The sequence below is a fragment of the Protopterus annectens genome, chromosome 8.part1 (assembly GCF_019279795.1).
Source record: "Protopterus annectens isolate FY-2018-M chromosome 8.part1, PAN1.0, whole genome shotgun sequence".
Lineage (NCBI taxonomy): Eukaryota > Metazoa > Chordata > Ceratodontiformes > Protopteridae > Protopterus > Protopterus annectens.
In genome coordinates, this window is record NC_056742.1 from 134,525,763 (window position 1) to 134,553,458 (window position 27,696).

General features: G+C 41.7%; 1 protein-coding gene across 1 annotated transcript in view; it reads left to right on the plus strand.

The window, feature by feature from the left end:
• GABARAPL2 (GABA type A receptor associated protein like 2) overlaps window positions 1-27,696 on the plus strand; it is a 301,666-nt gene that overhangs the window by 162,164 nt on the left and 111,806 nt on the right. The window contains exon 2 of the mRNA XM_044081769.1: window positions 9,009-9,064. Within this exon, the coding sequence (XP_043937704.1) occupies window positions 9,009-9,064 (56 nt within the window). The remainder of the gene's footprint in view (window positions 1-9,008; window positions 9,065-27,696) is intronic.

A 27,696-nucleotide genomic window follows, 5' to 3' on the forward strand; every position in this document is an offset into this window, starting at 1 on the left:
TAAGCTCCAAGCATTAGTAAATTACAAAAAAAATTACAATAGTTAAATGACTAAATTTTGTATTTGAAGAGAATCAAAAATTGTTTCTGTGAATAATAGCCAGTCCTTCATTCTTTTGATAACTTCCTGGACTTCTGCATTCCACCACCAGCTTTCCTGATGTACCTTATTCCCATACATGGCTCAGCCACATATCTGTTCTGTAGTTAGGGTTGCCACCTCTCCATTTTTTTTTTTCATACTCTCTGGAAATCAAATTGATTCTCCAATAGTCCAGAAAACACTATACAGACTCTTGTATTCTGTTTCAAAGTGGAAACAGTCTACCAGAGTTTTACATCGGCTGAGTTACTATGCTTTTTTTTTTTTTAACAGAAAAGCATAGTAGATCGGCTGAAAGCAGCAAGTATCAGGAACAAAAAAAGTGGGCGTTCCCTGTCAACTTATGTCATAGTGACATCACAGAATAGGTGGCATGCGAGTGGGGCATGGATTGGGAATGTGCAGGGTTATGTGTGATGCATGGGGCGTGGCCTTACTCCAATTTCAGCCACAATGAAAGGTGGAACCCTATCTGTACTCCTAACACATGCTGTTTTGAGGTGCTGCCAGTCTTCTTCAACTCCACCTATTTCCTCTTCTTCTTGAGGTGCTAGAACCCTAAGTAATTAATTCCTTGAACTGTTGTAATTTCTCTTCAGTCTGGTCTCTGACATTAGAGCCTTCTCTCACCACTGTTTGCAGCTGATTGTGGCTACCAGTAGTTTATGCTGTGAGCCAACTCTTTCATTGCAGGTGACTTTGCAATCGCTGATTCTATCCCATTGCCCTTTCCTTGCTAGAATGAAGTCCACCCGAGTTTCATGTTGACCACTCTTGTATGTGATCTTGTGACTGTCTGTCTTTCTGAACCATATGCTGGCTACTATAGCCATTTTCCAGACAGAAGTCTAGAATGGCTTCTCCTCCTTTATTCCTGTTACCCTACCCATGTGGACCCAGGCAGTCCTCCTAGCCTGTTCTGCTGTCCTGATAAGTGCAACTGCTGTCTGAATGTACTCTACACTATCACAACCCTGCTGTGGGGCATTGGCTGAGATTATGCCTGGGATGACATGCTCGACAAGCAATGCTGCTTCACTAGAGATGGCTTGCACCTGTCACCCTTAGGCTTTCGAATACTGGCCAAGGCTCTTGCCACCCCCATAGTGACTTTTTTAGGAAAGGCTCAAAAGACAAACCCACTGCCATAAAATAGCACAGTAACAAAAAACTGAGGGTAAAGCTACTCGATGCCGAAAGTCTAAAGCTCAAAATGCACGTACTCGAGGCACTCCTCAGTATAGAGAAAATCTATATATGTGCAGTAACAGAAACCTGGTTTAAAGCTCCAGAGAGCACCCCAGCACTACCAGGCTACAACTCGTACCATACATTTCGGCCACAGAACCCGGACCGAAATACAAACAGCGGTGGCGTATCCATATTCATCAAGGATACCCACACCTCCAGGTTAGTGGCACAGCACGATTCTTCTGAGATCATCCACATGCAACTAACAACGGGCAAAACTGCAATTCAAATTGTAGCTTGCTACAGATCACCCACCATGTCCCAGGACCCCCATTCCGCATTTCTAGAGACACTGGGAAATATAAAGGTCCTACCAAACACCCTAATATTGGGTGATTTCAATTACCCAAACATTAATTGGGAGAACTACTTAACTCCCTTGCCCAACATTTCCTAGAATTTATAAACTCAAATGCCCTGGATCAACTGGTCAACACTCCCACCAGAGGTGACAACATATTGGACCTGGTCATCACCAACATGGGCGACCAGTGCTCCACACCAGAGGTCAACCCCTCACTGGTTAGATCTGACCATAAACAAATCACTTTGGATATCCACATTCTGCCCCCACCCCCGGACAAGGAAACCACTGTGAAAAAACTTTTCAAAAGCAAACTTCACGTTACTTAAGACAGAGGTAGAAAGTTTCAAAGCCCCCATGCTAAAGGATAAACATTGCCCAAGCTGCAAAATCCTTTACTAATGCATTCTATGGGCACCTACAAGAATGCATGGATCCTGCTATCCCAAGCAAAACCAAGACTCACTCCTCCGAAAGGAAACCAGTCTGGTGGACTTCTGCCATAAAAAAGCTATACAATAGGAGGAAACTAGTACAGAAAAGAGTAAAATCCCAAGAAGGGAAGACATCCCTGATGAGTATCAACAAGAAACTACAATCCCTCATAAAATCATCCAAGGCGAGTTTCAAAAGAAAAATTGCCAAGGACTCCAAAGATAACCACAAGGCATTCTTTAGCTATGTCAAGAATCTAAGTGGCAATGCTCAGATCTGCTCGGAGTTAGTGTAGAATGGTACAAAATACACTGAACCGAACGATATTGCCAACATCCTGGCAGACGGGTTCAGCGCAAACTTCACCCCCAAAAGGGCCCATAACCATACCAGAAAAATGTAGAGCTCCTGAAATCACAGACACTCAGGTTAAAACAGCCCTCTCCAAAGCCAAAAACACAGCATCAATGGGACCGGACGGTGTCCCAGGCTGCGTCCTACACGAGCTCAAAGACTAACTAACCCCTCACCTAAACACACTGTTCAAACTCAGCCTCTCCACAGGTTACGTACCCATAGAGTGGCGCATAGGAATGGTTATTCCGCTCCACAAAGGTGGAGCCACAACAGACCCCAGGAACTATTGCCCTATAAGCCTGGTCTGCAGTTCAGCTTGGTTAAGGGCAGATCATGCCTCCTAAACCTGGTGGATGTCTTTGAGACAGTTACCAAGGCTATATTTATTTATTATATTTATTTATTTGCAGTTGGTTTACCAGGATAGTCCATTGGGCCAAGATGAACCCGTTTTCAATGGAGTCCTGGGGAGAAAAGCTCCAGTAATTTACACTAGGTTATACATTAAAAATTACAAAGTTTACAGTAAACAAGTTACACTAGGTTATACATATATATAGATTACAAAGTTTACAAGTGAACAACAAGTAAGTATAGTTCTAGAAACCAGGTTAAAATAGGCTTTTGGTTAAGATATAAAAATTTACAAGTGATACAATTTAGTGTGAGACGAGAGTTCTAGTATATAAAGGTACAATTTAGAGAGGGTGCAAAGTTAGTACAAGCTTAAGAGAGATGTTAGTACAAGCCGAGAGAGATTGTGGTAGGAGAGGTAGGATGGATGTGACCAGAGAGGTGGACAATGTTTAGTTGTGGAGATTATGTTGGGAGAGAACAGAGGTAACTGAGGTAAGGCTGCCAACTGTCATGCTGGGTGCAGATATGGCTATAGACGAGGGAAAGGTGGTACACATAGCCTACCTAGACCTCGCAAAGGCCTTTGACACTGTTCCCCATTCTGGTATTATAGACAAGCTCACCAGCCTGAACATAAACCCCTATGTCATAAGATGGTTTGCCATTTAAACCCTGAGAGTGACACTCAAAGAAATAACAAGTAAATGATGGTTTACAAATTTCCTTACCAGCTTTTTTATCAAATATACTTTTAACTGTTTTTTGGAATGGTTTGCTGTTGGATTGGGGAAAATAAAATGTGTAATTTATCTTCATTTGGAGAAGAGCTAATAGCAAGGAAAACAAAATTAGTATGGGCACATTATTTGTGAATTATAAAAAACAAGATATATGTTACTCATAGCCCCCTAGCAGCATAGGTGAATAATGGCATCTTTTACATGCGAGAGAAACTGATTTTGGTTATTTGTATAATGACAATGCTTGAGATTTCAGTTTGTTAAATGCTGATGCTGAAATAACAGTTGTTAGGCCTGCCATATCTGCACCCAGCATGACAGTTGGCAGCCTTACCTCAGTTTAATTATGGTTGGGTTGTGTTCGGTTTAACTAAACAGCAGTAACTATGAATATTTTTTCTTGCTAAGGCACCAGAAATCTCTCTACTACTTGAAGTTTAGTATTTCATATCTTTGCCAGTATGTAAGGGCTTTCTCTGCATTGTTTTACTGGGGTTTATTCTCAAAGTAAGTCTGCTCCAGCATTGGATAAGCGAGAGCACCACACAGCGTCACATGAACTTGAAGCTGGACACTTCTGTAAGTGTAATAGCAGTGCTTGATTAGGGTGCATATTACGTACTGTGGGACCATAAGTGTAGTGCTTCGCTTAGGGTAGTTGTACCGCCCATGTACCACAAACATCATGCATTATGCAGTTGCAACAGTAGAGCTTTCTGTTGCTTTCATGTGGGTGCTCTGTATGCCATTATCATGTAAAAAATTGTACTTGTGATGTTGGAGACCACTCTTCATTCAATGTTTGGATTATGTGCCTTGTTTTGGATCTGTAGTGGTACTAATTTGGTAGAAGGTTTATAGTAAGCCTTATTGAATTACATGGTTTATATTTTACTTACTGGAAGTTAAAAGCTGCTTCATTTCCGTGCTTGGGCCCAGACACCTTACAGCATCAACATCTGTCCATCCAAGTGACATCTGACTTCTGTAGCAACCTGATATTGATAGACAAGTAGAGACTAAAACTAGATTTCTAGGTCTTCCATTTGTATCGCAATACACTGCTCTCACACCTACTAACAATTCTGAGTCCCCAATTTACCTACTGCAGGTGTTGAGAACATCTGAGGAAACTGTTGTACCCAGAGAACTGGGGTGAACATAGGGCAAGTAGAACCAAAGCACCTTTTACACCATGTACTGCTCAATGTCAACATACCTAATAATAAAAATAAAAATGGTAAAGTTTATTGTAAAACAGCAGTGAAGCCTAATTACTTTGAGGTATGTCAGGGAAAGTGAAATGATGGCTACATAACTGAGGCTAGAAAGTCCTTCAATGCAGAAATTGTATTTGGGATTTAAATAAACTCTCCCAAGTAGATAATAGCGCAAGAGTTTCCCAGAAGGGGACTTGGCAATAGCCAAAGCCTGGAAGTAGGAATTCACACTGCTTGAATCAAATGTACAAATGAGCAGTGATCTGATGTCTAAAACAGCCATGTGGAATCCTCACATCCCCTCACCAGCACATAAGAAATGATGAACAGGGGCTTGGGAAACCAGTAGCTTTTCAAGCTAGAAATGTTGCACATGCAGGGCAGTATAAGTATGGACCAACATTTAAAAAAAATATATGAACTTATCTGGTAGTACCTATCAGAACTGCATTTAAGCATGTTGCTGTGCACTGTGCAATGGGGGTTAGCAGTCCCCTGTATAGATGCAAATTCCTGGCAACATGATTTTTCTCTAGATGTCTGTCAGTGGAACGCTCCCAAGCTTCCCCGCTGCACTATGGGCAACTCACCTGCACACTGAGTAGCATTACCATCGTTTTTTCATCCCTAACCTTCCAAAAGTTAGCCTGTTTGTTAATCCTAGAGCATAAAGTGGTCTAATGTTCACACTCCCTAATAGTAATTACAGTATAAACCTACTCTAATGGACGGTCAGTTTCCCACCATTTCTCCAGCCAGCTTGTAGTAATTGCCTCATGTATACTGATAACCACTTACTCCTAAAACAAACAAATACTGTATGCGAGAGCTGTAATTACACTATGAAACTGGAATCAGTCCTCTTACAAAACAGCAAACAGGGACATCAAACAGGTTGTCAGCACACACACTTCATCACTCACACAAGATAAGGTCACAACATATAAACTCACAAACACGGAGGTAGTCACTAGAGGCCTACAAAAAGATCAGAGACCTCCTAAGTGCAAAACACTTCCTCACACTGTAATACAAATAGAAACCACTACACATAATAACACACATGCCAGTGTCTCAGCAAATAAGCCCCTAAGGCAAAACATCTCAAAGCCAAATGTCTTTGTCATAGGTGACTCAATAGTGAGACACACAGATGTCCCACTTACCAGGCTGGGCAAGTAGCAAAAGTTGAGTCCCCCAACAATGTTAACATATTGCAGCCAGGGCTAACCCGGGCTAACCCAGGCAAATGATTGGTGCCAACTGCCAAAGCCATGGACTAAAACTAAAGGCAAAAAAGTGCATTATTATTTCCTTTGCCAAAGAGGAAGTCCCTGCTAATTACAATATTAACAACAGCACCCCCTAAACTCAAACGCAGTAGTGCGACACTTGGAACACAGGTTGATAGCAATCCAAACTTCGATCACCATGTTTTCAGAGTGGTAAGGAAAGCCTTATACATTTTCCATCTCATAAATAAGGGCATCACATCCAGGTCTAAGGATGTTATAACTCCACTGTACCTGACCCTTATTAGACTGCTAATAGAGTACAGTGCCCCTTTTTGCATGCACCTCATCAGACACCTGCAGCAGCTGGAGAAACCACAGAGGTTTCTCACCAGGAGAATTCAAGACGTCCAAGCTGTGACTTGGGTGGATAGACTGAAAGCCCTGTCACTGTACTCTGTATCTTATAGGCTGCTGAGAATTTACTTGGGTCTAGCCTACATGGCAGTCTCCGACTCCACCCTAATAGAAATGCTGCATATCCGCAAATCAAATTGGACAAGTGTCACTCTCTCCAGGGATCTTAACCTAGCCTGTGACATTAACAGAATATGCTGGAGAGACAGATACGTCTCCCAGCGACTGCCGCTCCTATAAAATAGACTCCCAATTCACATGAAGCAGACCTCCTCACTGACCCTATTCAGGTGCAACCTGGACAATTGGATGCTGGCCTCCACCCCATTACAAGTAAAACAAAAGTCATGCTCCTTCTCCTGCACAAGTACTGTCACCGTTTTTTTTTTTTTACATTTGGTTACTGGACTAGAACATGGCAATCGCATGAATAATTGAAAGCTCAGATTCAAAGTAGTAGCAGCAACAAAGATGAAACCAATACAACCAACAGTGAAATGCAAAGGTAATACAAACTGGTAAAAATCGAGATACAGTATACACATTTTATATCATGTTGAGATTTTCATTTTACTGTCTGAAAAGTAGACTCTGAGGAATAGCAAGAAAAGAGCAAAAAGTTGATTTACGTTATGGGGGGTAATACAGGTATTATGGGGGGTAATACAGGTATTTAGAGGACAAAGCAAGAGTTAAGTAATAGTAAAGATACAAAGTCCAATGAGACGGAGGGGCTGAGCAAGGTAGAACCTATTAGATGAGAGTGAGAATGAGAATGGAGAAAGAGAAACTCTATATATATTTACAGGAAACAAACGCAATGTCTGTTACAGTCTCTTAAACACCACCTGTCTTGAGGTCTTTATTAAAGTTGTTCAGTACTGTCATTGACTGTTCATAAATATTAGATCAGCATATAAATTAGTGGTTTTGAAAATAAAGCAAAAGCTAGAGCAGCTGTGTTAGCTTGGTTGTTTGTGATGGTGCGCAAGTAACAAGTGCAGGATCCTTCCCGCTGTTAGCCTGTCCTATGCCTTATATATTATAATTAATCTAAATTCAGGACTATATATTAAACCACAATATAAGGCTTATCTGTTACAGAGTAGCTAGGTTTGCTGCCAGCTAAAACTTAGAATATATCACTGTATTTCCCTTTAACAAATACAGGGGTTTGAATATGAGCACTGTCTTGCTATGCCTAGCTTAAATGTTTCTCATACATTAGTCAGTAATAACTTGGTACACTCCACTGTACAACCTCGTGCCTTCTTCATGTCAGTCTCTAGCCCTTGTACCAAAGTCCTACAGCAGGTTTGGAAATTCATTTATTTAATGATGTTTGATGACCAGGTAAGTGATCTGGTTTGTTCATCCATGACCCAGAGTGACAGAGTAGAAGTATTTTACAGTGGAAACAGTCACACATACAAAATTTAGTACAGAGGCTCTCTGTATAAATTTAGTACAGAGTGCCCATTGATCTGTATATAGTAAATGTTGAAGTACAATAGTAGATCAGAAGTCAGTACGTCAAATAAGATAAAGTTTATGTTAATGCTATAGTGTGGTATTAACCACGGTCATGGAAGCAACTGGATTCTGTAATATGTTCTTTGATGATATATTTGAAATCTTTTGTAGTTCCTTCTATTCCACCCCCCCTCAGCCAGGAGGCAATTCCAGGTTGCAGGCCCAAGTCATTGACTGTGTCACTGCCCAGTCTCTGGAACAGTCTCCCTATAAATATCCAACAAATGCAAAACCAACAACCTTCAGAAAAGTAGTAGCCAATCTTGTAAAAATCAAGGCATTGACAATCTACACCCAGCCCAGTTATCTAGAGACTTTGACTCGCTCACTCAATTGGTACTTTTAGTTGATATATGTAATGTGAAGAGTGTGTTTATACTGTAGGCTGTAGGGCTTTAAAATGTCACATTGTTAATGCATAACAGGAAAAAATGGTCTGCTGTATGACATTTACAGTAACTGCACCACACGAGTACTGCCTAACTAGGAAAAAGCTTTATGATGCACCATATTTTTGTATTTCTGTTGACCTGACAGTACTTCACCAAAGACATTTCTGCTGATTTCTTCATAAAATAGATTGGGAAAGTCCACGGTGCTGTGTTTATATGTAAAAAAATATGGGCTGGGAACAAAGTTTAAAAAAAATGCCATGTACTTCATTTTTCCTTTCTGCAGCTTTGCTGCACATGTGATACATTGCCAGAGTTGCACATTATTTTGTCTGCTGTTATGGGAGTACCAGAATTGTAGTACTCTTGTTACAGGAATACTAGTAGTAGAATAGTAGTAGTAGTAGTAGTAGTAATAATAATAGTAGTAGTAATAGTAGTAGTAGAATACGAGTAGTAGTTTGTGTATACCTGATGTACTTGTGTGCAGCTTAATACTGATACCCTTGTGTTTTGCATCCTATTGTGTTTTGTTAAGTAATTTTCTAATATTTTAAAGTGGAGGGTTAATTAGAAATTGCATGCACTGATTTTTATTTATAAAGCTAATACATAATTGATCATTGCAGTAACTAAAATTGTAAATATTTTATTTCCTCCTGTTACAGAACACAGATATGCTGAATCTGCAAAAATTAGGGGAAAATATCCAGACAGAGTACCAGTAAGTATTCCATTTTCTTTTTATTGCTACTTCCAGTAACCCCTCCAAAGATACCACTTGTTCTCCAGTCATTGAATATTCATTGATGGGTGCTGCAAGATAAGCAGTATCACTTAGGAGAATTACTTAGTACCTGCATTTGCAGTACCAATGTGTTTGCTGAATCTGCTAGTAGGACTGATATTTATCTTGTGCAGGCCTCTCAGTGCAGACATAATAGTCTTCTCTAACACATGCTCAGTCTTCAGACCACAGTGCAATATTTTTTTTAACCCTGACCCCAACCATCAGATCTCACTCACTACCCTCTGCCCATTGAATATTTTAGTTCTATGGGGCGAGAACATGCTCATTATTTTCCCCACTGTTGAAGTAAGTGTCTTGTAACCCATTTTTTCCCCAGCAGGGGTATGAGCTAGTCGGTCCATGTACAACCCTTAAGAAGCAAGAAATGGGAGCCAGCATACTGAATGCTTCTGCATATATCTGGAAAAGTTATCTTATTCAAGTGAGGTGAGCCACACAAACTCAGTAGCTGCTGCCAGCAGTCTCTCAACAATCCCCCAGGATGGATGAATCAGCATCAGCCACTTAATCCGCCCTTCCATGCCTTGGTCCTTCCAATGCAAAAGTCACTAGTCAAATCTTGGTTGTTTGGGTCATACTCAAGATTGCATCTCTCTCTAAGACACTTGCCAAGGCTGAGAGTGCATAGTTCTTGAGTTGCAGAATTTAATTATGTAGACAGAAGTTTGTTGAAGCTCTAGGGAGCAATGCATTTGTAGCAGCTATACGAGTAGTTAGCCATAGCAGAAACAATTTCAGAGCAGGTTGGGTGTATAACATGATCTGAAGTAGGAGATTCATTTGTCTGCAACAGGCATGGTTTTCCAGCTATGGATCCGAGCTCTCAGCTCCTCCCCTCACCCATAATGCCCTGCTCTCCCTACATGACCTCAGATCTAGTTTGCCGCGCTGGTGACCAGATTGGTTTCTTGAGCCTCTACAGCTAAGTGTTTTATTCAGCTATTTCTAGTGCTAAAAATTTAACTTTTTGACAGTTTTGTGTGAAAGTTTAGGTTTCCCATTTTGTAGCTAAGTTGTTTAGTTTTATTAACCTTTTTATATTTAGTTTCCCACCCTCTGTGCCAGTGTGTGTTTGGGCCTGTGTTGTGTGACTAGTTTACTTTTACTTTTTTAGATTAGTTTAAGTAAAAGCTAGGCTCTTAGGATGTCTGAACAACCTAAGGCTGCTTTCCCCTGCTGATGGCCACACTGCATGCTTCGATGCCTTGGGGTTGAGCACCTCACTTCTGGATGTTCCATTTGTGCAGGGTTCAACGCTGGTCCTGGTGGGACTTTGCCCCGGACTCTGCCCTCTCCTCCTCCTGGGACTCAACCTCCCTGTAGTGGTTTGGAGGAGGCGGGCCGAGACCTCTGTTGTTCTCCCCCTGTGTGCTTTTCACGGGACCTGAGGAGGAGGAGACTCGAGGCTATCCAGGAGGCACTCAAGGCCTACTCGGATGCTGATCTGGACGGATGATGAGAAGGTTCATCCAGGCCCAGATGCAGATGGCTTTAAACCTATAGCTCCTTCTCCGACCCACTACCGATGTAGTGGAGAGGGCCCTGTTGAGACCATCCGGCCATTGGGACAGCCTGCTCCTTTGCCCCAAGTTGTTCCTTTGGAACAGGTCACAGTTCTTGAGAGTCCTCTGACTCTCACTGAAGACACTGACTTGGAGGAAGGGAAGGCTCCCAAGATCACCCCTGAGGATGTCTCCTTTGGAGACATCTGGTCTGCCAGTCCGTGTTCTTGGAGGCATTTGGTGGACCTCATTACCACGTGCCCATTGGAGTAAGGGGCCTCCGGTAGATGCCATGTTGGGGCGGCAGACACCAAACTTGCTCAGGGATGATGGACGCTTGGGGAAGCAGATGTTTAGTTCAGCGACCTTCTATGTGATTAGGATGCAGTCGCTGCATCCCCAGAGTCCATGTCGGAGGAGGACAAAGTGTTGCACTCCACCTTACTGTCCGGCCTGGCTCCATCATTTTTTCCACGAGCCCTTCATTTGAAACGCCCCGCCGATGGTTCTGCCCTCTTTGGCAAAGCTGGGTCCTCCAAATCATATCGCCATCCAGCCCATCCCCCAGACCAGATCGGATCAGGGTTCTACTCCAGGTTCTTTATCTAAGACCAATTTTAGACCTTTCACTCTTGAACCTGGCAGTTCCCAAGGAGAAGTTCTCTGGGAGAAAATCACTGGATGTGCTCCATAGACCTCAGGGATACCACATACTAATGGACGGTCCTTCCCTTTGGTCTCACCACAGCCCACCTGAGGCTTCAGAGGGTGCAGGTCTTCCCTTACCTGGATGACTATTCCTTTCTCCATCTAGCTCCCGTCTGGGCATCACAATAAATACAGAAAAACAGAATTCAGAATCTGCAGCTCATCCTTCAGTGGACATCTTGCTCTTCCTATGCATCATCCATATCAACAAGCAAGGAGGAACCATGTCTTACCGCCATGAGAGTGTGGGAATGGGCAATCTCCACCAACGTGGTCTCTCAATGCTCAGTTGCCTCTGATGCTCCAAGTTCTTCAGAAAGCCTCTCGGTTGGGGTGCAGAATGATTCTCATTGCCCCATTTTGGCCTCGACAGATCTGGTTCCCTTTCCTAAGGTCTCACTCAGTGAATCCTCCTTGGATTCTAGATCCCATTCGGATCTGATATCTCACCCATCCGAATCTGGACAACCTGAAGCTGACTGCTTGGCTGCTCCAGTTCCAATCCTGATCAGGACTAGTTAAGGCCATCCTGGTGGCAGCTCATAAACCATCCACCAGGAAAGTTTACCGCAGCAAGTGGAAGCGGTTCTCCATGAATGATGGTGCTAGCAGTTCCACGGTCAAAGTGCAACTTGCAGCAATTTCTCATTATCATATAGTCCACTGATGTCTGCCAAATTGTGTAAGATTTTCCTAAAGGTACTTTTCTTCTCAGGCCCCTGTAAAGCAAGTGGTTCCTCCTTGGGACCTTTCATTGGTCCTTCAGGCCTTGACCTTGAACTCGCGGCTCCGGACTCACGGTAGATCTGAAATTTTTATCTTTCAAGGCGGCCTTTTAGTAGCCATTACAGAGAGTTTCAGAACTTCAAGCCTTATCAGCCAAGCCTCCTTACTTGGTCTTTCATCGTCCTTTCTTCCTAAGGTAGCTTCTGAAGCAAATATTAATCAATCCATTAACCTCCCTGTTTTCTTTCCTAAATAACAAAACAAGGGTGAATACAGGCTTCATTCCTTAGATGTTCACAGGCAACATCTAAACAGGACAGCTGGTCATAGGCAATCCGACCAGTTGTTTATTTCCTTTGCTAAATTCAATTTGGGCAAGCCAATTATTTCACAGTGCATCTTATTGGCTTATCAGAAGGCCGACCGAGGGAGTACATGCCCATTCAATTCCTCTGGATGATATTTGGGGCTTCATCTCATACCTTTATTTCCCACTACAAGTTGAATATCCTTCCATGATGGCCCAAGATTCAGGTAGCTGGGGACTCTGTCCCACAGGTTGCAGACAAATGAATCTCTTATGTACTCACCATTATTTATATTGTTGTCTGAGGTCATGTAGGGAGAGCAGGGCATTATGGGTGAGGTTTCAGACAAATGAATACACCTACTCAGATGCTTCTTATTATGCCTAGTTCTAGCAGTAACTTTTAAGATCTGCTTCATTTGCTTGCTCTCCTTCCGCTACTCACATCAACGTATTCATGTGTTTCACACTCTAGTATACAGATGAGCATTTGGCTTGTGAGCATCAAAGATGGGACTTCAGTATGTGAAAAACAGATGTAACTTTTATAACAATTTAAGGACCATAGCTTTTTCATAACAGGTTTGACATTAAGCACAGACTATAAAAGCAGAGTTGAAGATGAAAATGTATTGCGACTTGTGGTGACTTTTTTCAGTAAACAAATAAATGACTGTACTCTGGCAGTGTATTTCAATGCATTTTTCTATGTAAATGACTTGTGTTGGTGTCAGAAGTTGAATTTTTATCTATCCTGCCATGATCCACGTAAGATTTCTAACCCAGACACCATGCAGCTGACCTTGGAATATCATAACTGAGCAACTGATGGACTGTGGTCCTTCCAGGATTGGGTAGACAATGGGACATGGTGATTTTAGTGCCCCAGCAGAGGTGGAGATAAATCTAGTAAGCTGAAAATATTTCTTGTCTGCCAGACGTCCGGAGAAGAGAGGGAGCATAAGCACAGTTGCATTTCCATACCTCTCTACTGACAGCATTGCATGTTCTTGATGTAGAGCAGGGAAGTAAGAGTAGGGAATGACAAGGCCCTTAAACTGACTCTGTCTTGGCCATAGATGTCTTCCCCCTACACCATCACCAGGAGTCTAGGTACAGCAGGTCTGCGACACAACACACAAATTACAGTACCTGTATGATTTAAAAAGAAAAAAAAAGCAAAAGGTGCTAATAATGACCTTTCGTTCAGTGTTCCATGCATATGAAGGCATTTTGCAGTGACTGGTCCCAAGAAACAAAAACAAACAACCACAACCACTACTACAGCTTGTGCTTCACCCCCAAGGACAGGCAGGCTGCTCAAGGCTCCCACCACCCCACTGGAGCAAAAAAAACTTCCTTCTTCAAAGTAAGGTAATGGACAACACAGGAACTACACCACAGCTCAGAATATAGCAATGCCTGTACAGAACATACATATATGTTTAAGATATTTCACAACTGTAGCCTGTGTCAAAATGTATTTGGAATTTACATCATGGGGTCTGGTGTTGTATAGTCTAAAATAAATACTAATGATAATAGTTCAGTAAAGTACAGAAAGCTATTTCCAGTGGAAAAAAAGCAAGATACTTAAATCCAGAAGGTAGTCTGTTTTGAGTTCCTCGCTGCTAGGACCACTCTTTGTTTGAGCAGTCCCAGAAAATTATGCCCAGAGCGGATTTTAAGCAGTGAACTACAAGAGAACAGGAATGGTCCCAAACAACATTGTGCTTCTTGTGAGGTCACAAGTAAGGTAATGGACAAGGAACTAACTAAGACATACATCCATACAGCAAAATGCCTGTATACTGGTCTTGGTTCAGCTTAAACAATTACAGTTCATTCCAGTGCCTGGTGTCACTATAGTATTGCTACTTCCAGTAGTTTATATCAGTTGGAAAAGTGATGTCTGCAATATTTTGACATATATATATATATACACACACACACACACACACACACACACACACACACACACACCAAATCTGGGATCACCATACCCCAATGAAAAGGGAATACTTCAGAAAACTGCAGCCTTTAATTAAGGTGTGGGTGTGTATATATGCAGAGATATATAATATGCATTTTTGATTATTCATTCTTGCTATTCTGTGGGTTATAGATATAGCCTTTGAGTATCAGACAGTTGCCACATTGTTCATGTCTTTGTATAGGCCGTCCTAAATATCCAAATTGAAGTAAATGAAAATGAGTAGTCTGGGCTTGTGTTTGAGAAATGCTGCAGTTGCAGCCACCTGATAACCCCTCTCTTCAAGGCAATGTGTTTCAGGATTGCAAATATTAGATCGAGAGATTTGATTTATGCCTGACTGAGTGAAATATCCAGAATGCCTAAAAAGATACAGTTTGTCACTTATGTGCAATTTGCAGGGAAAGAAGACCTGAAAAGTCTGACACATTTGAAATTTGAATGGACGAAAGGCAGAACATTACAGTGATGAAACAAAAGTATGAGTTGCTGTGGGCAGAGGAATAATCCTCCATATAGCCATCATTTATCCCAAGGTCAGAACACCCCACTGAGTCCATTATTGAATTTAAAAAATGTGATCAAAACATTCTGGGTTTGCAGAGTTGCATGATTCATTAGTTTGGGACAGACAGTATCAAAAGTGATCATACAATGGGAAAATCAGTGAGAATATCCAACTTAATGTTACACTGCACCCGTCAATCACTTTAAGGGAAACTACTTCGTCAAACCTTTTCTGGAAGCTGTTTAACCATGAAGTGAGTGAAGTAACCTGGGAGATGTACAAGTTTTACAAGTAGAATAAAATTAATTGTGGGACTTCTAGCACCTGTGAGAAGCATGATAAACTTAACTTCTGTGTGAGATGTGGCTGTAAACAGGTTCAAAAAATGTCCAGTGATTATTAAGGTAGTCATAACCTTATTACTTAAAATAATTTACTGTTGCATATCAGATTTATTCTAATTCTGTGTAGCTTTTGTATGTAACAAATTGCTAATGTCTAACCTACCTGAGTTTAAGACCAAGTTTGATTGTTCCTATGCCGATTAAAAATTGTCTGTGGCAGGAACTGCCTACGGGATCCATGTATGTCCCTATGGAACTTGATTGTTTTTAAGTGCTTTGACCTTATAAATGCCCTTAGAGGTCTAGTAATATATGCAGAAGCAACACTTGCTTTGTTAAACACTGGAAAAAGAAAAATCTTAGATTCTATGGTGTTTGGAATTAAGTCATAAGCATTTGGTGCTTGTGAGGCTGAACACAGAGTGATGTGTGCCACAAAACCACAACCAGCAAATTAGTTTGAAATTTATTAAAAAAAAGCTTGAAATTAATAATTTGAATGGGTTGTTTAGGCTAAGACTAGATACTGCCACTTCATCATCTTCTTTTTGCTGTTCCCATTAGGGGTCGCCACAGCGGATCATCTGTTTCCATTTCTTCCTAAGAGTAGATACTGCCACTGAGTGCAATAAAATGTGTGCTCAAAACTTCAAAGCACTGAATCTGAGAGGCAGCAGTCTGGCATCACTGCATAAATTACTCCAAATCATCATGTAAAGCGAAAGTGCTAGAACATTGTGTGTGTGTGTGTGTGTGTGTGTGTGTGTGTGTGTGTGTGTGTATGTAATATTCCATTCTTATTGTCTGATGTAGCAGATGCTAATTTTGATTTGTTTTTGTCTGACATCTCAGGGACATGTCATTGCAAAAAAATTCAGAGTAAAAATGCACATTTTTAGAGTTCATAGGTTCATAGGTTCGTACTAGGCTATCTGCCCTAGGGCATTTATAAGCCTATCCAGAGTGTGTGTGGCTTTCACCACCCCTTAGGATGAGAATACTATGCCCTTTTAGGGTTTAGTTTACTGTGCCTCTGTCTAGTAGTGACACAGAGATGACCCCCGGGGTAAACCTACGATCTCCCATCCACTCGTCGAGATTTCTCTTGAATAGAGTCAGTGAGGGGCTCTGCCTAACATGGACTGGGATTCTGTTCCAGAGTGTAGGGAGCCTCTGGGTTATGAATCTGTCCCTCCAGCATGTCCTATTTATTTCTGTGTTGAGGTTTAAGTCTCTTGTTCTCGTGGCTCTGATGGATTTGGATTTTCTGAGGTGGAGCATGTCCATTAATTCCGGATTGGACATGGCCTTGTACGTCAGGCACAGATCACCTCTGAGTAGGCGGTATGCGACTGAATAGAGCTGGAGTTTTTTCATTCGGGCAGTATATGACATATGTTTAAGACCCTTTACCCTCTTGGTGAGGAACTTTTGGGATCTTTCCAACTGCTGCAGGTGTCTGGTGAGATACATCCCAAATGGGGCATTGTACTCAATCATTGGCCTGATAAGAGAAGAGTACAGGGGCACAATGACCTCTCTTGATCTAGATGTGAAACCCTTCATGATAAGGTGGGCAATATAGAAGGTCTTCCTAACCACTTTGGCAATGTGAGTGTCAAATGAGAGGTTACTGTCAACCTGGGTCCCTAGGTCCCTGATTACCTCTTCCATACTTAATGGATTACCACCTATGTGGTAATTTGTCGGTACCTTGTTTTTCCCAAAGGGTATGACTATACATTTTTGGCGTTCAGCTTAAGGCCATGGCTCTGGCACCAATTATCCGTTTCTATGAGGCCTCTCTGAAGGATGTTTGTGTCCGCTGGAGTATCAATTATGGCCCAGTTTGCAGTCATCTGCGAACTTTGTCAGCCACAATCCTCCTATGTTTGCCTGTACCTCGGAAAAATAAATGCCGAACAAGAGGGGTCCCAGGACTGAGCCTTGTGGGACACCGCTTGTGACTGGCTTAGAGTCTGACATAGCTCCAGCAACTCTGACCCTGTGGGTTCTGTCCTTGAGCCAGTTTGCAACCCATCTTGTGACATATGGGTTTACATTTAAGCTGGTGAGTTTGTCTATGATGCCCGAGTGGGGTATTGTGTCAAAGGCTTTTGCAAGGTCAAGGTAGGCTGTGTGAACTGCCTTACCCTCATCAATGGCCTTAGTGACTGTTTCAAAAAGTCGACCAAGTTCAAAAGGCAGGATCTGCCCTTGACAAAGCCAAATTGGGTAGGATCCAATGTCTGTAGGTCCCCAATGTCTTTGTTTATGAGTTCTATAATGATCATCTCCATAGCTTTGCAGACCAGGCTCGTCAAGCTTATGGGGCGGTAATTTCCAGGGTCCGTAGAAGCACCGCCTTTGTGAAGTGGGACCACTGTTGCCATACGCCACTCTTTGGGTACGTATCCTGTAGTAAGGCTAAGATTAAACAGCAGCCTTATGTGTGGGTTTAGTTCCTCTTGGAGTTCATGTAGCACACAGCCCAGGACACCATCCGGTCCCATTGATGCTTTATTTTTAGCTTTAGAGAGGGCAGCTCTCACCTGGGCATCTGAGATGTTAGGGAGGCTACACTCTGCTGGGATAGTTATTTCTCCTTTTGGGGGGGAGGGGGAGGAGAAATTTGCACTGAACCTGTCTGCCAGAATGTTGGCAATGTCAGTGGGTTCAGTGTATTTTGTGTCATTTTGGACTAACTCTGAGCATATCTGGGAGTTTCCACCCAGGTTTCTAACATAGCTAAAGAAGGCCTTGTGATTGTCTTTTGTGTCTTTTGCGATTTTTCTCTCAAAGTTGGCCTTGGATGATTTTATGAGTGATCGTAGTTTTTTGCTAGTACTGATCAGAGATGCCTTCCCTTTTAGGGATTTTGCTCTGTCATGTAGTAGCTTCCTCCTCCGGTTGTAAAGTTTGTTTATGGCTGAGGTCCACCAGACCGGGCACCTGCCTTTGGGGGAATGGATCTTGGTTTTATTTGGGATTGCATGATCCATGCATTCTTGATGGTGCCCATAGAAGGCATTTGCAAAGGATTCAGCAGTGTGGGTTGTGGTTTCCACTGGCCCAGGGGCCTTGAAGGATACCACTTCAGTCTTAAGAAGTGTGAAGTTTGCTTTTGAGAAGTTCTTCACTGTGGTCTTTTGTGCAGGGGTGGGGCGGATGTGGATTTCCAGTGAGATTAATTTATGGTCTGATCTTACCAAAGAGGGATATACTTGCGGTGTGGAGCATTTTGTCCCCATGTTTGTGATGATCAGGTCTAGTATATTGTCTCCTCTTGTGGGAATGGTGACTAGTTGTTCCATTGCATTTGAGTTTATGAATTCTAGGAACCTTTGGGCTAGGGTGTTTGGGATTGAGTAATGTTCCCAGTCTATGTTTGGGTAGTTGAAGTCTCCCAAAATTATGGTATTTGGAGAGACTTTCAAACTCTACAGTGTCTTCAGGAAGGCTGTGTGGGGTTCCTGAGTTTGAGAGGGTGGTCTGTAGCATGCTACAAAACTGTAAGGCAGTTTTGCCTATGGTTAGTTGCACCTGGATAGTCTCCGATGCTTCGTGCGTTGCCACTAACCTGGAGGTGTGGGTATCTTTGATGAAAATGGATACTCCCCCTCCTTTTGTGGTTCGGTCCCAAGTTTTGGGGCCGGAAAGCATGATATGAGGTAAAACCTGATAGTGCTGGGGTGCTCTCAGGAGCCTTGAACCAGGTTTCAGTCACTGCACAGACATCGATGTTCTCCATACTGAGGAGGCCTTCGAGGGCGTGCATCTTGAGGTTTAGACTTCTGGCATTGAGCAGCATTACCCTTAGTTTTTTTCCACTTGTGTTTTCTAGGGAGGTAGGTTTGTCATTTGAGCCTTGCCTAAAAAGGCACTATGGGGGTGGCAAGAGCCTTGGCCAATATCCGGAAGCCCAGGGGTGACAGATGCAAGCCATCCCTTGCAAAGCAGCGTGGCTTGTCAAGCATGTCATCCCAAGCAGACAGACATTGGATCCCCTTAGAATGACACCAGTAATTAAGCCAATTGTTAAAACTGATCATTTTGTCTTTGTACTGTGGCATCATTCTTGGTGAGGGTAAGATGCTGCTCAGGGTCAGGGTCATACCTGCCTGGGCTACATAATCAGAGAGCTCCTCTATGTCTCTTTTCATGTAGTCCAGGGAGGGACGTCTCAGGTCGTTCACAACGGCTTGTACAATGACTGAGTCATATTTGTACAATGACTGAGTCATATTTGTACTTGCTGTGGAGTGACCTGAGTGCTTGTGTTATGTGGCGGATTCTAGCTCCCGACAGGCAGCTTACTGTGACCTTTTCCTTGTTCAGTCTGGTGAGCGGGACGTCAGTGTGTCTGACTATGGAGTCACCTATTACAAGTGTGTCTGGCATGTTGTTTGGCCTTAAGGGCTGTGACTGTTTAGCACACTGACTTTGTGAACTATGTGTTGCATGTGCTATGTCTTGAGGTGGTGGTTGCTTGGGTGTCTGCTTTGGAGGCCTCTGTTGTTTTGGTAGATTTTAATCAGCCTCGAGTATGTTTTTGTGTGTTTGTGTTTGGTTTGCAGTTGTGATAGTTCTATGTGAGACTGGGTTTGTGGTGTGCGTGGTTACCTTCTCCTCCTGACTGGTCTTGCCAGTACTGAATTGAGAGAGCTCAGCCTCCAGTTTGGCTATATAGTTGCATCTCTCGCATATATTTGTATTTGCTGGGAGGAGGAGAGGGTTGTCTGTGTACATGAGGCAATTGTAACATGCCTCAAGATTCCCAGATTCACCAGCTGAACAGGAGAGGATGCCAGCAACTGACCCTTCGACATGCTAGAAATAGTGAAAAAGATTGCTGTGTAACTGAGTCAGAAAGGACCTATAGGGAAATGGGTACTCAACAGAATTTAGGTGAATGAAGTACTTTCTTTTGTTTAAGAGTGCTTTACCTGTGTAAAAATGCTTTAGGAGCAAGTGCTGAGCTTTTCAGATAGAGTATAGGCTGTTTAGATTGCAAGTAGAACAGTTCTAAGGGAAAAATTGAAGAGCAGACTTGGCGGAGCCAGAACAAGTTTAACCTTGTTTAGCCATATGCACACAATCGCGCAAAGCCGTGCAAACACGGATTTTAAGCAGTGAACTACAAAAGAGCTAGGAATGGTCCCAAACAACCAGTTACTACAGCTTCTTGTGCTGAGGTCACTTCCCCCAAGGACAGGTAGGCTGCTCAAGGCTCCCCACTCCCACTGGTGAGCAAAGAAACTTCCTTCTATCCAAGTAAGATAATGGACAACACAGGAACTACACCACAGCCCAGAATACAGCAATGCCTGTGTACTGGTCTAAACTAGTCGAGGAAGGTGGGAAAACAAGGATTATTTTTTTGTTTTCTTTGTAGAAACACACAGAAAATGCAGAGACAGTGATAAATTAGTTACACAGGCTAGCACACTTTAGTGGGCAGCCTCCACAGTTAAATTAAACAAACAAGCAAACTTTCGATTAAATTCGACTAAATGTAACTTTAAGTGCAGATTTTAAAATAAATGCAGTAATCAGTAAAAAAACAGTTCAGGCTAGTTCAAAGTAAGCAACAGAAGCGATTTCCAGTGAAAAAAGCAAAGATACTTAAATCCAGAAGGTAGTCGCTTTTTCGAGTTCCTTGCTGCTAGGACCACTCTGTAAACCCACGTGGAGCTTGTCTGAGCAGTATAGCCAGAAAAAAAATGCCCAGAGGTGAATTTTAAGCAGTGAACTACAAAAGAGCTAGGAATGGTCCCAAACAACCAATTACTACAGCTTCTTGTGCTGAGGTCACTTCCCCCAAGGACAGGTAGGCTGCTCAAGACTCCCCACTCCCACTGGTGAGCAAAGAAACTTCCTTCTATCCAAGTAAGATAATGGACAACACAGGAACTACACCACAGCCCAGAATACAGCAATGCCTGTATACTGGTCTAAACTAGTCGAGGAAGGCGGGAAAACAAGGATTATTTTTTTGTCTTTTTGTTTTTGTAGAGTGGTTCAGCTTAAAGACAATTACAGTTCATTCAGTGCCTGGTGTCACTATAGTATTACTAGTAGTATGCGCTCCAAGGAAGCTTCCAGTAGTTTTATGGCATAGCACCCAGAAAAAAGTTGAACTGCAAGAAAAAATGTTTCTAATTAAGAAACTGACTACCGAATGGGTTAACAGCACGATTGCTGTCAAGAGGGTAGACAAATTCATATTTGTGTAGATCCACAAGATCTTAAAGCTGTAAAAAGAGAGCACTGTCAACTTCATACAGTTGGAAAAGTGATGTCTGCAATGACAGAACCCAAGTAATTTTCTGTACTTGATGCAGACAAGGTATTTTGACAAATCAAACCTTATTAGCAAAGTGTTGAACTGTGTTCTTTAAATGTTTTCCTGTGGGAAAAGTGCATATTTTGAGATTTTAGCCTGGAATTTAAGTATCTGAAGTGTTGTCCGAGATTTCTCGCTCAGGTGATCAAGGTGCTTGGTGATGGTATTAATATAATTGATATCGTATTAGTATGGAGTCAGACCAAAGACATGTATGGTTCAGGACTGAGTTGTTGAGGAAGCTGAGGCAGAACAGCCTGAAGTTGAATAAAAAAATCAATGCCAAGTATTACTTACAGGACTGAGGTACATGATCCGGCCTTAGTGTCTAAAGATCATGAAACTAAGCACTGAGAAATTAGAAATGGAGCAAATAGCTTCTACTGGGGCAAACTGGGTTTCATGAGATTTCTTATAATTTATACCATTTTTTTTTTAATTTATTCCAAATATATCATATGTATTCACATGCTCACAGGTTTATCGTATCCAAATTCATCATATGCAAGTTTGCCATTTAGGAACATTTTACAACATAATATAGCATGATACTGGAGTTCAGAGCAAAAGCTTTTTGAAAAACTTATACAGTTGTTTGTATCCACATTAAAGTATTTTGGTGTGAAAAAGACAGTCGTATTTCAAGTCGATTAAAGCAAGAATGGAAATGCTGCAGCAGTTTTGGAGTCTGGATCAAGAGCCAAGTGGTAATGTCAGAAAAGGTATGCTTACATTGTCTAGATATGTTTATGGTTGTGAAAAGTTCCATGTTGACTGAAACAGGTCATGAACCACTGCAGCACATTTTAGAAGTTGTAGTGCAAAGCACCACCTAGACTGAAGATAGTGCTGTTGGGATTACAAAAGTATGATTTCAAGTGTACACTAGGAAAATATGTTCATATAGCAAGTAAACCAAGTAATTTGTTTGCCAAAAACTAGGATTTATGAGGAGTTGCAAGTAAACTGGATGCCTTTTACTGTTGCCTGTGAAAGTAGCTTAGAGTTTTAGCAGTTTACTGATAAGGGCCCAGAGAAGACAGTGTTTTGAGATATGGCAGTGAGAGGATGGGAACAATAGAACTGTTCTGTGAAGAAAGAGTGCAACCTTTATTTACTAAATCAAGAAGTTGGCCACATACATGGTTAGCATACCTTTCAACTGTCAAGATTTTCACAGAATGTCCAGATTTTTGCCTCATATTTTTGGCCTGTTCCTCTTAAAATTTGTGGTTTCCTGGCAAATCACTTGGATGATCTGAGGATTAAAGTCACTAAATAATAACATACCTTTGAGTTTCAGACTTCAAATCCTTTAGAAAATGTATGTTAAAACAAACCCTGTTACTCTAGCAACTTTCTAAGTTTATTAGAGCAATATTTAAAATATGTCCCTATTTATGGGCCTTTGTTCCCCCATTTTGCTTGGCTTTGTCCAGACTTCTTGCTCTAAGAGGTTGAGAGGTATGATGGTTGGATATTGAAAGTTGATAAAATAGTAATGCCTTTTTCCCCTGAGAAACTACCATGTTAACAACAACCCCCTAAGAATCACTCCAGTAGTTAGAGTTTTGAAACATACATAGACAGTGAACTAGCATTCGACTGTTGAGGAAGTCCTATTGCACAACCTGAGATTTCATTGCTCCAATGTACTCGGCCCTCATCAGATCCATCATTGAGTATCATCTCCTCCTTTGCTATGTAGCTGTCCAGTCGTATGCAACAACTGGAGTGTTTGTAAAGGTTATTCACAAGGAGATTTCAGGGACTAAACCACATGACCTATATGAACCACCACAAACCCTAGTGAAATTCTCAGTCTCTTATAGATTATTAAGTGGTAATCTATGCCAGGCCTCTAAAGCATTTGACCCAGTATATGTGGACCTACTGTATAAAAGCAAGTTCAGTTGTATCAGAAATACCTGATCTAGAAGCATCTACCTCTTCTGTAACATAAACAGATTGGTTTGGAAGGACAGGCACATATCCCAGAGGGTATCACTACTCTAGAACAGATTCCCCATCCATGTAAACAAATCTCATCCCTTTCCTTATTCAAATGCAGCTTAGATCAATGGATGGGAATAAAGAAGTGTACACCAGTACTGTTCCCTGTATTACTAATGGACTAGGGCTGCACTTAAATGCCCTAGCCAGCAGTAGGATCCCCTTTCAGTGCTCAGTGGTATGACCCCAGAAACATTCATTCACAAATTGAAAGTATATAGGAATAGAAATCATGGTAAGGGTCATTTGAACACCTAATGGGATAACCGGGCTTGTCTTAAAACGGCCCTTCAGGGCAGTTAACCTAGTATTCATCTATGAAACATTTTGCTTTTAGCGCACACAGAATATGGAAATTTTGTTTTTATATTAAATGTTTTGTATTTATGTGTAAAAAATCTACCTCTGTATAAAAGTTGTAAGGAGCTTGATCACTGAAGTTTTGGGAAGTGGTTATTAAGTGTGATGTTGTTGTATTATTATGAGTAGTAGTATTTCTTCTCCTGTAGTGCATACCTTATTGGTAATGTAATGGCAGGTGGTATAGTTTTTGAATAGGGTAAAGAATGCTCTGGTACAGACTCAAATGGCTTTTAGGTTTGGACTGGAGAAACGGACACGAGTAACAGTCTTGCAAAGGGAATAGCACTATACTTGTTTATTTGTGAGAGCTTAGGATCCAGCCTGCTAGCAGCTAGAAATGTGATACCACATTAATTGATTGTTGATAAATATTAATAAGTTAAGCAAAGTGTCATAACTATAAGTTTTCAATATTTTCAACATGCTCATCTTAAACTTTCAGTAGAGAGGTGTTATGCATTGCCGATCGAGATTTATATTTGGGTATGATAGTCAGTGATTGATTTTTGCAACATTAAAGAGATGCTTCTAGTCCATGGAAAAACAAAGCTTTTCAGGTTCATGTTGTAAGTGTTGATGATGAAGGATTTGGGCAAGGCACATCAGAGTTGATACACATTGAAGGAGTCAGAAGTGAGGGATATGGTAATGGGACAACTTTGCTGCATAATTAAAGCTGATTATTTTTTTTCTGGATATGTACACCTATGGCTTGCGCTCTTGGCAGTGACAGCACATGGGGAGCATGACACTGTGGAAACTGGGTACCTTCATGGTAAGAACTGAAAGTGAAATCAGTTGACTATTGCATTGTCGGTTTTGAGTATATTGGACCTGCTCTCCCCGTACGGTAGAAAATATTTTATGTACCAGATACACAAGTTTCCAGTCTGTATGCATCCAAATATGAGAGTGGTGACTTTTGTGCAGGACTTGCCCAGTAAATTTATTGTCAGTGCAATTTATGTAATCCTGTGGTAGAAGTGTTTAATGTTGGATGTGTTCAGTATGTGGGTTACTAAGCAGAAAAAAAATATGTATCTGACAATTCCTAAAAGTATTGGTGCCCTTAATTGCAGGTTGTGCAGTTGAATTCCTAAAGGTATTGGTGCCCTTAATTGCAGGTTGTGCAGTTGAGTTGCTGTTTTTATGTTCATAGGTTCCTAGGTGATTACTAGGCTAATGGTGCAATAGCCTTTACAAGCCTAGTCAGCAGTATCCAGGATAGGACAATATTATATCTTATTTCGCCAGATATTGGATGTGGTAGTATCAGGATGGTGGGTCTTTGGGTGTTGGAGCTCTGAGTCATTTTAAAGACTGCATCTGTCCATAAGGGACATGGGCAATACTCCAAGAGCAAATTTAAAGTTCCCCAATCTGTTTTTCCAAATTCTTTTTGAAGAGAGTGAAGAACGGGCTTTGTTTTATGAAGATAGGAAGTTTATTCTGTAGATGAGCTAGCCTTTGGGATACAAATCTGTCTCTCCAGCAAGTTCTGTTAGAATCACAAATAAGGTTCAGTAACCCTCATAATTTTTCTTACAAATATGTAACATTTTCATCAGGACTGGATCAGAGAATGCCTTGTAGGTCAGGCATACGTCACCTTTAAATAAACTATGGGACTGAGTAAAGAGATAGTGCCTTTAGTCAGTCTGCTTAAGACAAGTCTTACACTTTGTATTTTTTTAGTGAGAAACCTCTGGGGCTGCAACAATTGGTGTAAGTGCCTGGGCAGGTGCATGCAGAAGGGCGCATTGTACTCTTATGGGCCTGATGGGGTCGAGTACAATGGCACTGTGACTTCCTTTCACCTTAATGCCATGCCTTTACTTAGAAATTGAGCCACAAAGAAGGATTTCCTCAGTACTGTAGCTACCTCGTGGTCAAAGTTTAGATTACTCTCTGTGTTCCTCGGTCCCTGTCCACTGGGTCTACTTTTAGGGGTGTGCTATCGATATTATAATTTGCAAGTATATCTGATTTACTGAAAGGTATGATTAAATGCTGAAAAATGTGTAATGTCAAGACTATGATTTTGGCACCAGTCATTTGTCATTTTTAGGCCTGTTTGTCAGATGTCAACATCATTTGGGGATTTGAAGATTGCTGCTTAGTCCCCATTGATCTTGGTGAACCAGAGGCCCCCCACAACATTGTCCTTTACTTTAGAGAAATATATACCAAACAGGAGGGATTCTAACACTGAGCCCTGTGGAAAGCGGTTAGTAAAAGGTTTCTTATCGGAAGTGGATTCTCCTATTCGGACAACATGTGACCTGTCAGTGAGCCAGTTTGCTGTCCACCTGATGGTGTAGGGGTTTATGCCTAATGCAGTAAGTTTATCTATAATCCCCATGTGGGGGATTGTATCAGAAGCTCTGGCCAGGTCTAAATAATTGGTATGTACCATTTTACCTTCATCCATGGACCTGGTGACTTGCTCAAAAAAGTCCACCAGATGAGCAGGCAAGACCTCCGTTTGACAAGCTAAGTTGTGTCTGGAGATTTCCTATGTCGTTATTGGTCAGGTCCATACTAATTCTCTCCATGGCTTTGCAAGTAAGACTGGTCAAGCTTATGGGTCTGTAGTTCCCTGGGTCAGTTGATGGGCCTCTTTGTACAAAGGGAGGATTATTGCAGTCCTCCATTCCTCTGAGACAAAGCCTGTCTGGAGGCTGTGGTTAAAGAGGGTTTCCAGTGGCACTAATGGCTCCTGTCCTAATTTTATTTTTATTTATTTTATTTATTTAAATTTGTTGACCGGGAGTGTCCGACTGGACGTGGGTCCATTTTTCAGCGGAGGCCCGGGGAGAAAAGCTCCACAGTAAAATAAACAGACAGTAGTTACATTGGATTACATAGTGATTAACAATTTAACATAGAAATTACTTACAACATATTTACAGATGAAGAACATAGTACATCAGTAGACAACTAGAATCTTTATCTGTGAAGTACATAACAGGCATTAACAAATGTAAGAATGAGAAGTTCCTGCTGTATAATAAGTACTAGGCTTATAAGCATCTGAGCTTGCTATCATCAAGGTAGTTAGTGGAGGTGAAAGAAAGGTAGTAGTTGGATGGGGTGGATGATATTAGAGTGGGAGTTGCAACTATTTATTAATCTATTTAGGAAGCATCCTAGAATGTTGTCGGGACCCATGGAGGCTGTGTTTTTGGCTTTAGCTAGAGCAGTAAGGACCGGTTTCCTCATAATGAACAGTAGGGGGGTGGTCACAGGTATTTCTTTCAGTGTAGTAGGAGGTGATATGGATGTGGGGAGAAGTTTGAACTGAACTTGTTGGCCACCAGTTTTGCTGTAATTTCAAGCTGGGTGTAAGTGTTGCTGTTCATTATTAACTCTGCATATTGCTGAGCATTTCCCCTTAGGCTAAGAATAAAATAAAAAAAGCCTTACAGTTATCTTTCACCTGGGAGGCTATATTTACCCCATAGTTTGCACTGGCAGATTTGACCAGCTCTCTTATTGTTTAAACTGGTGAGTGTCTTTTTGCAGTGCTTTGTCTGTTCCTTCTTGGCTTTGGAGAGGATTTTTTTCCTTTTTTTTGAACAGCTTATTTATGCTAGGGTCCACCAGGGTGTTTTATTTTGCCAGTAATCATAGATTTGACTTGGACAGATACTGCCTTCTGTATGCAGCTATGAATGTGGTTGTACAGCATAGAATAGGCCTTCGTGTCATCCAAGTTCAGAGTCATTTGGACGT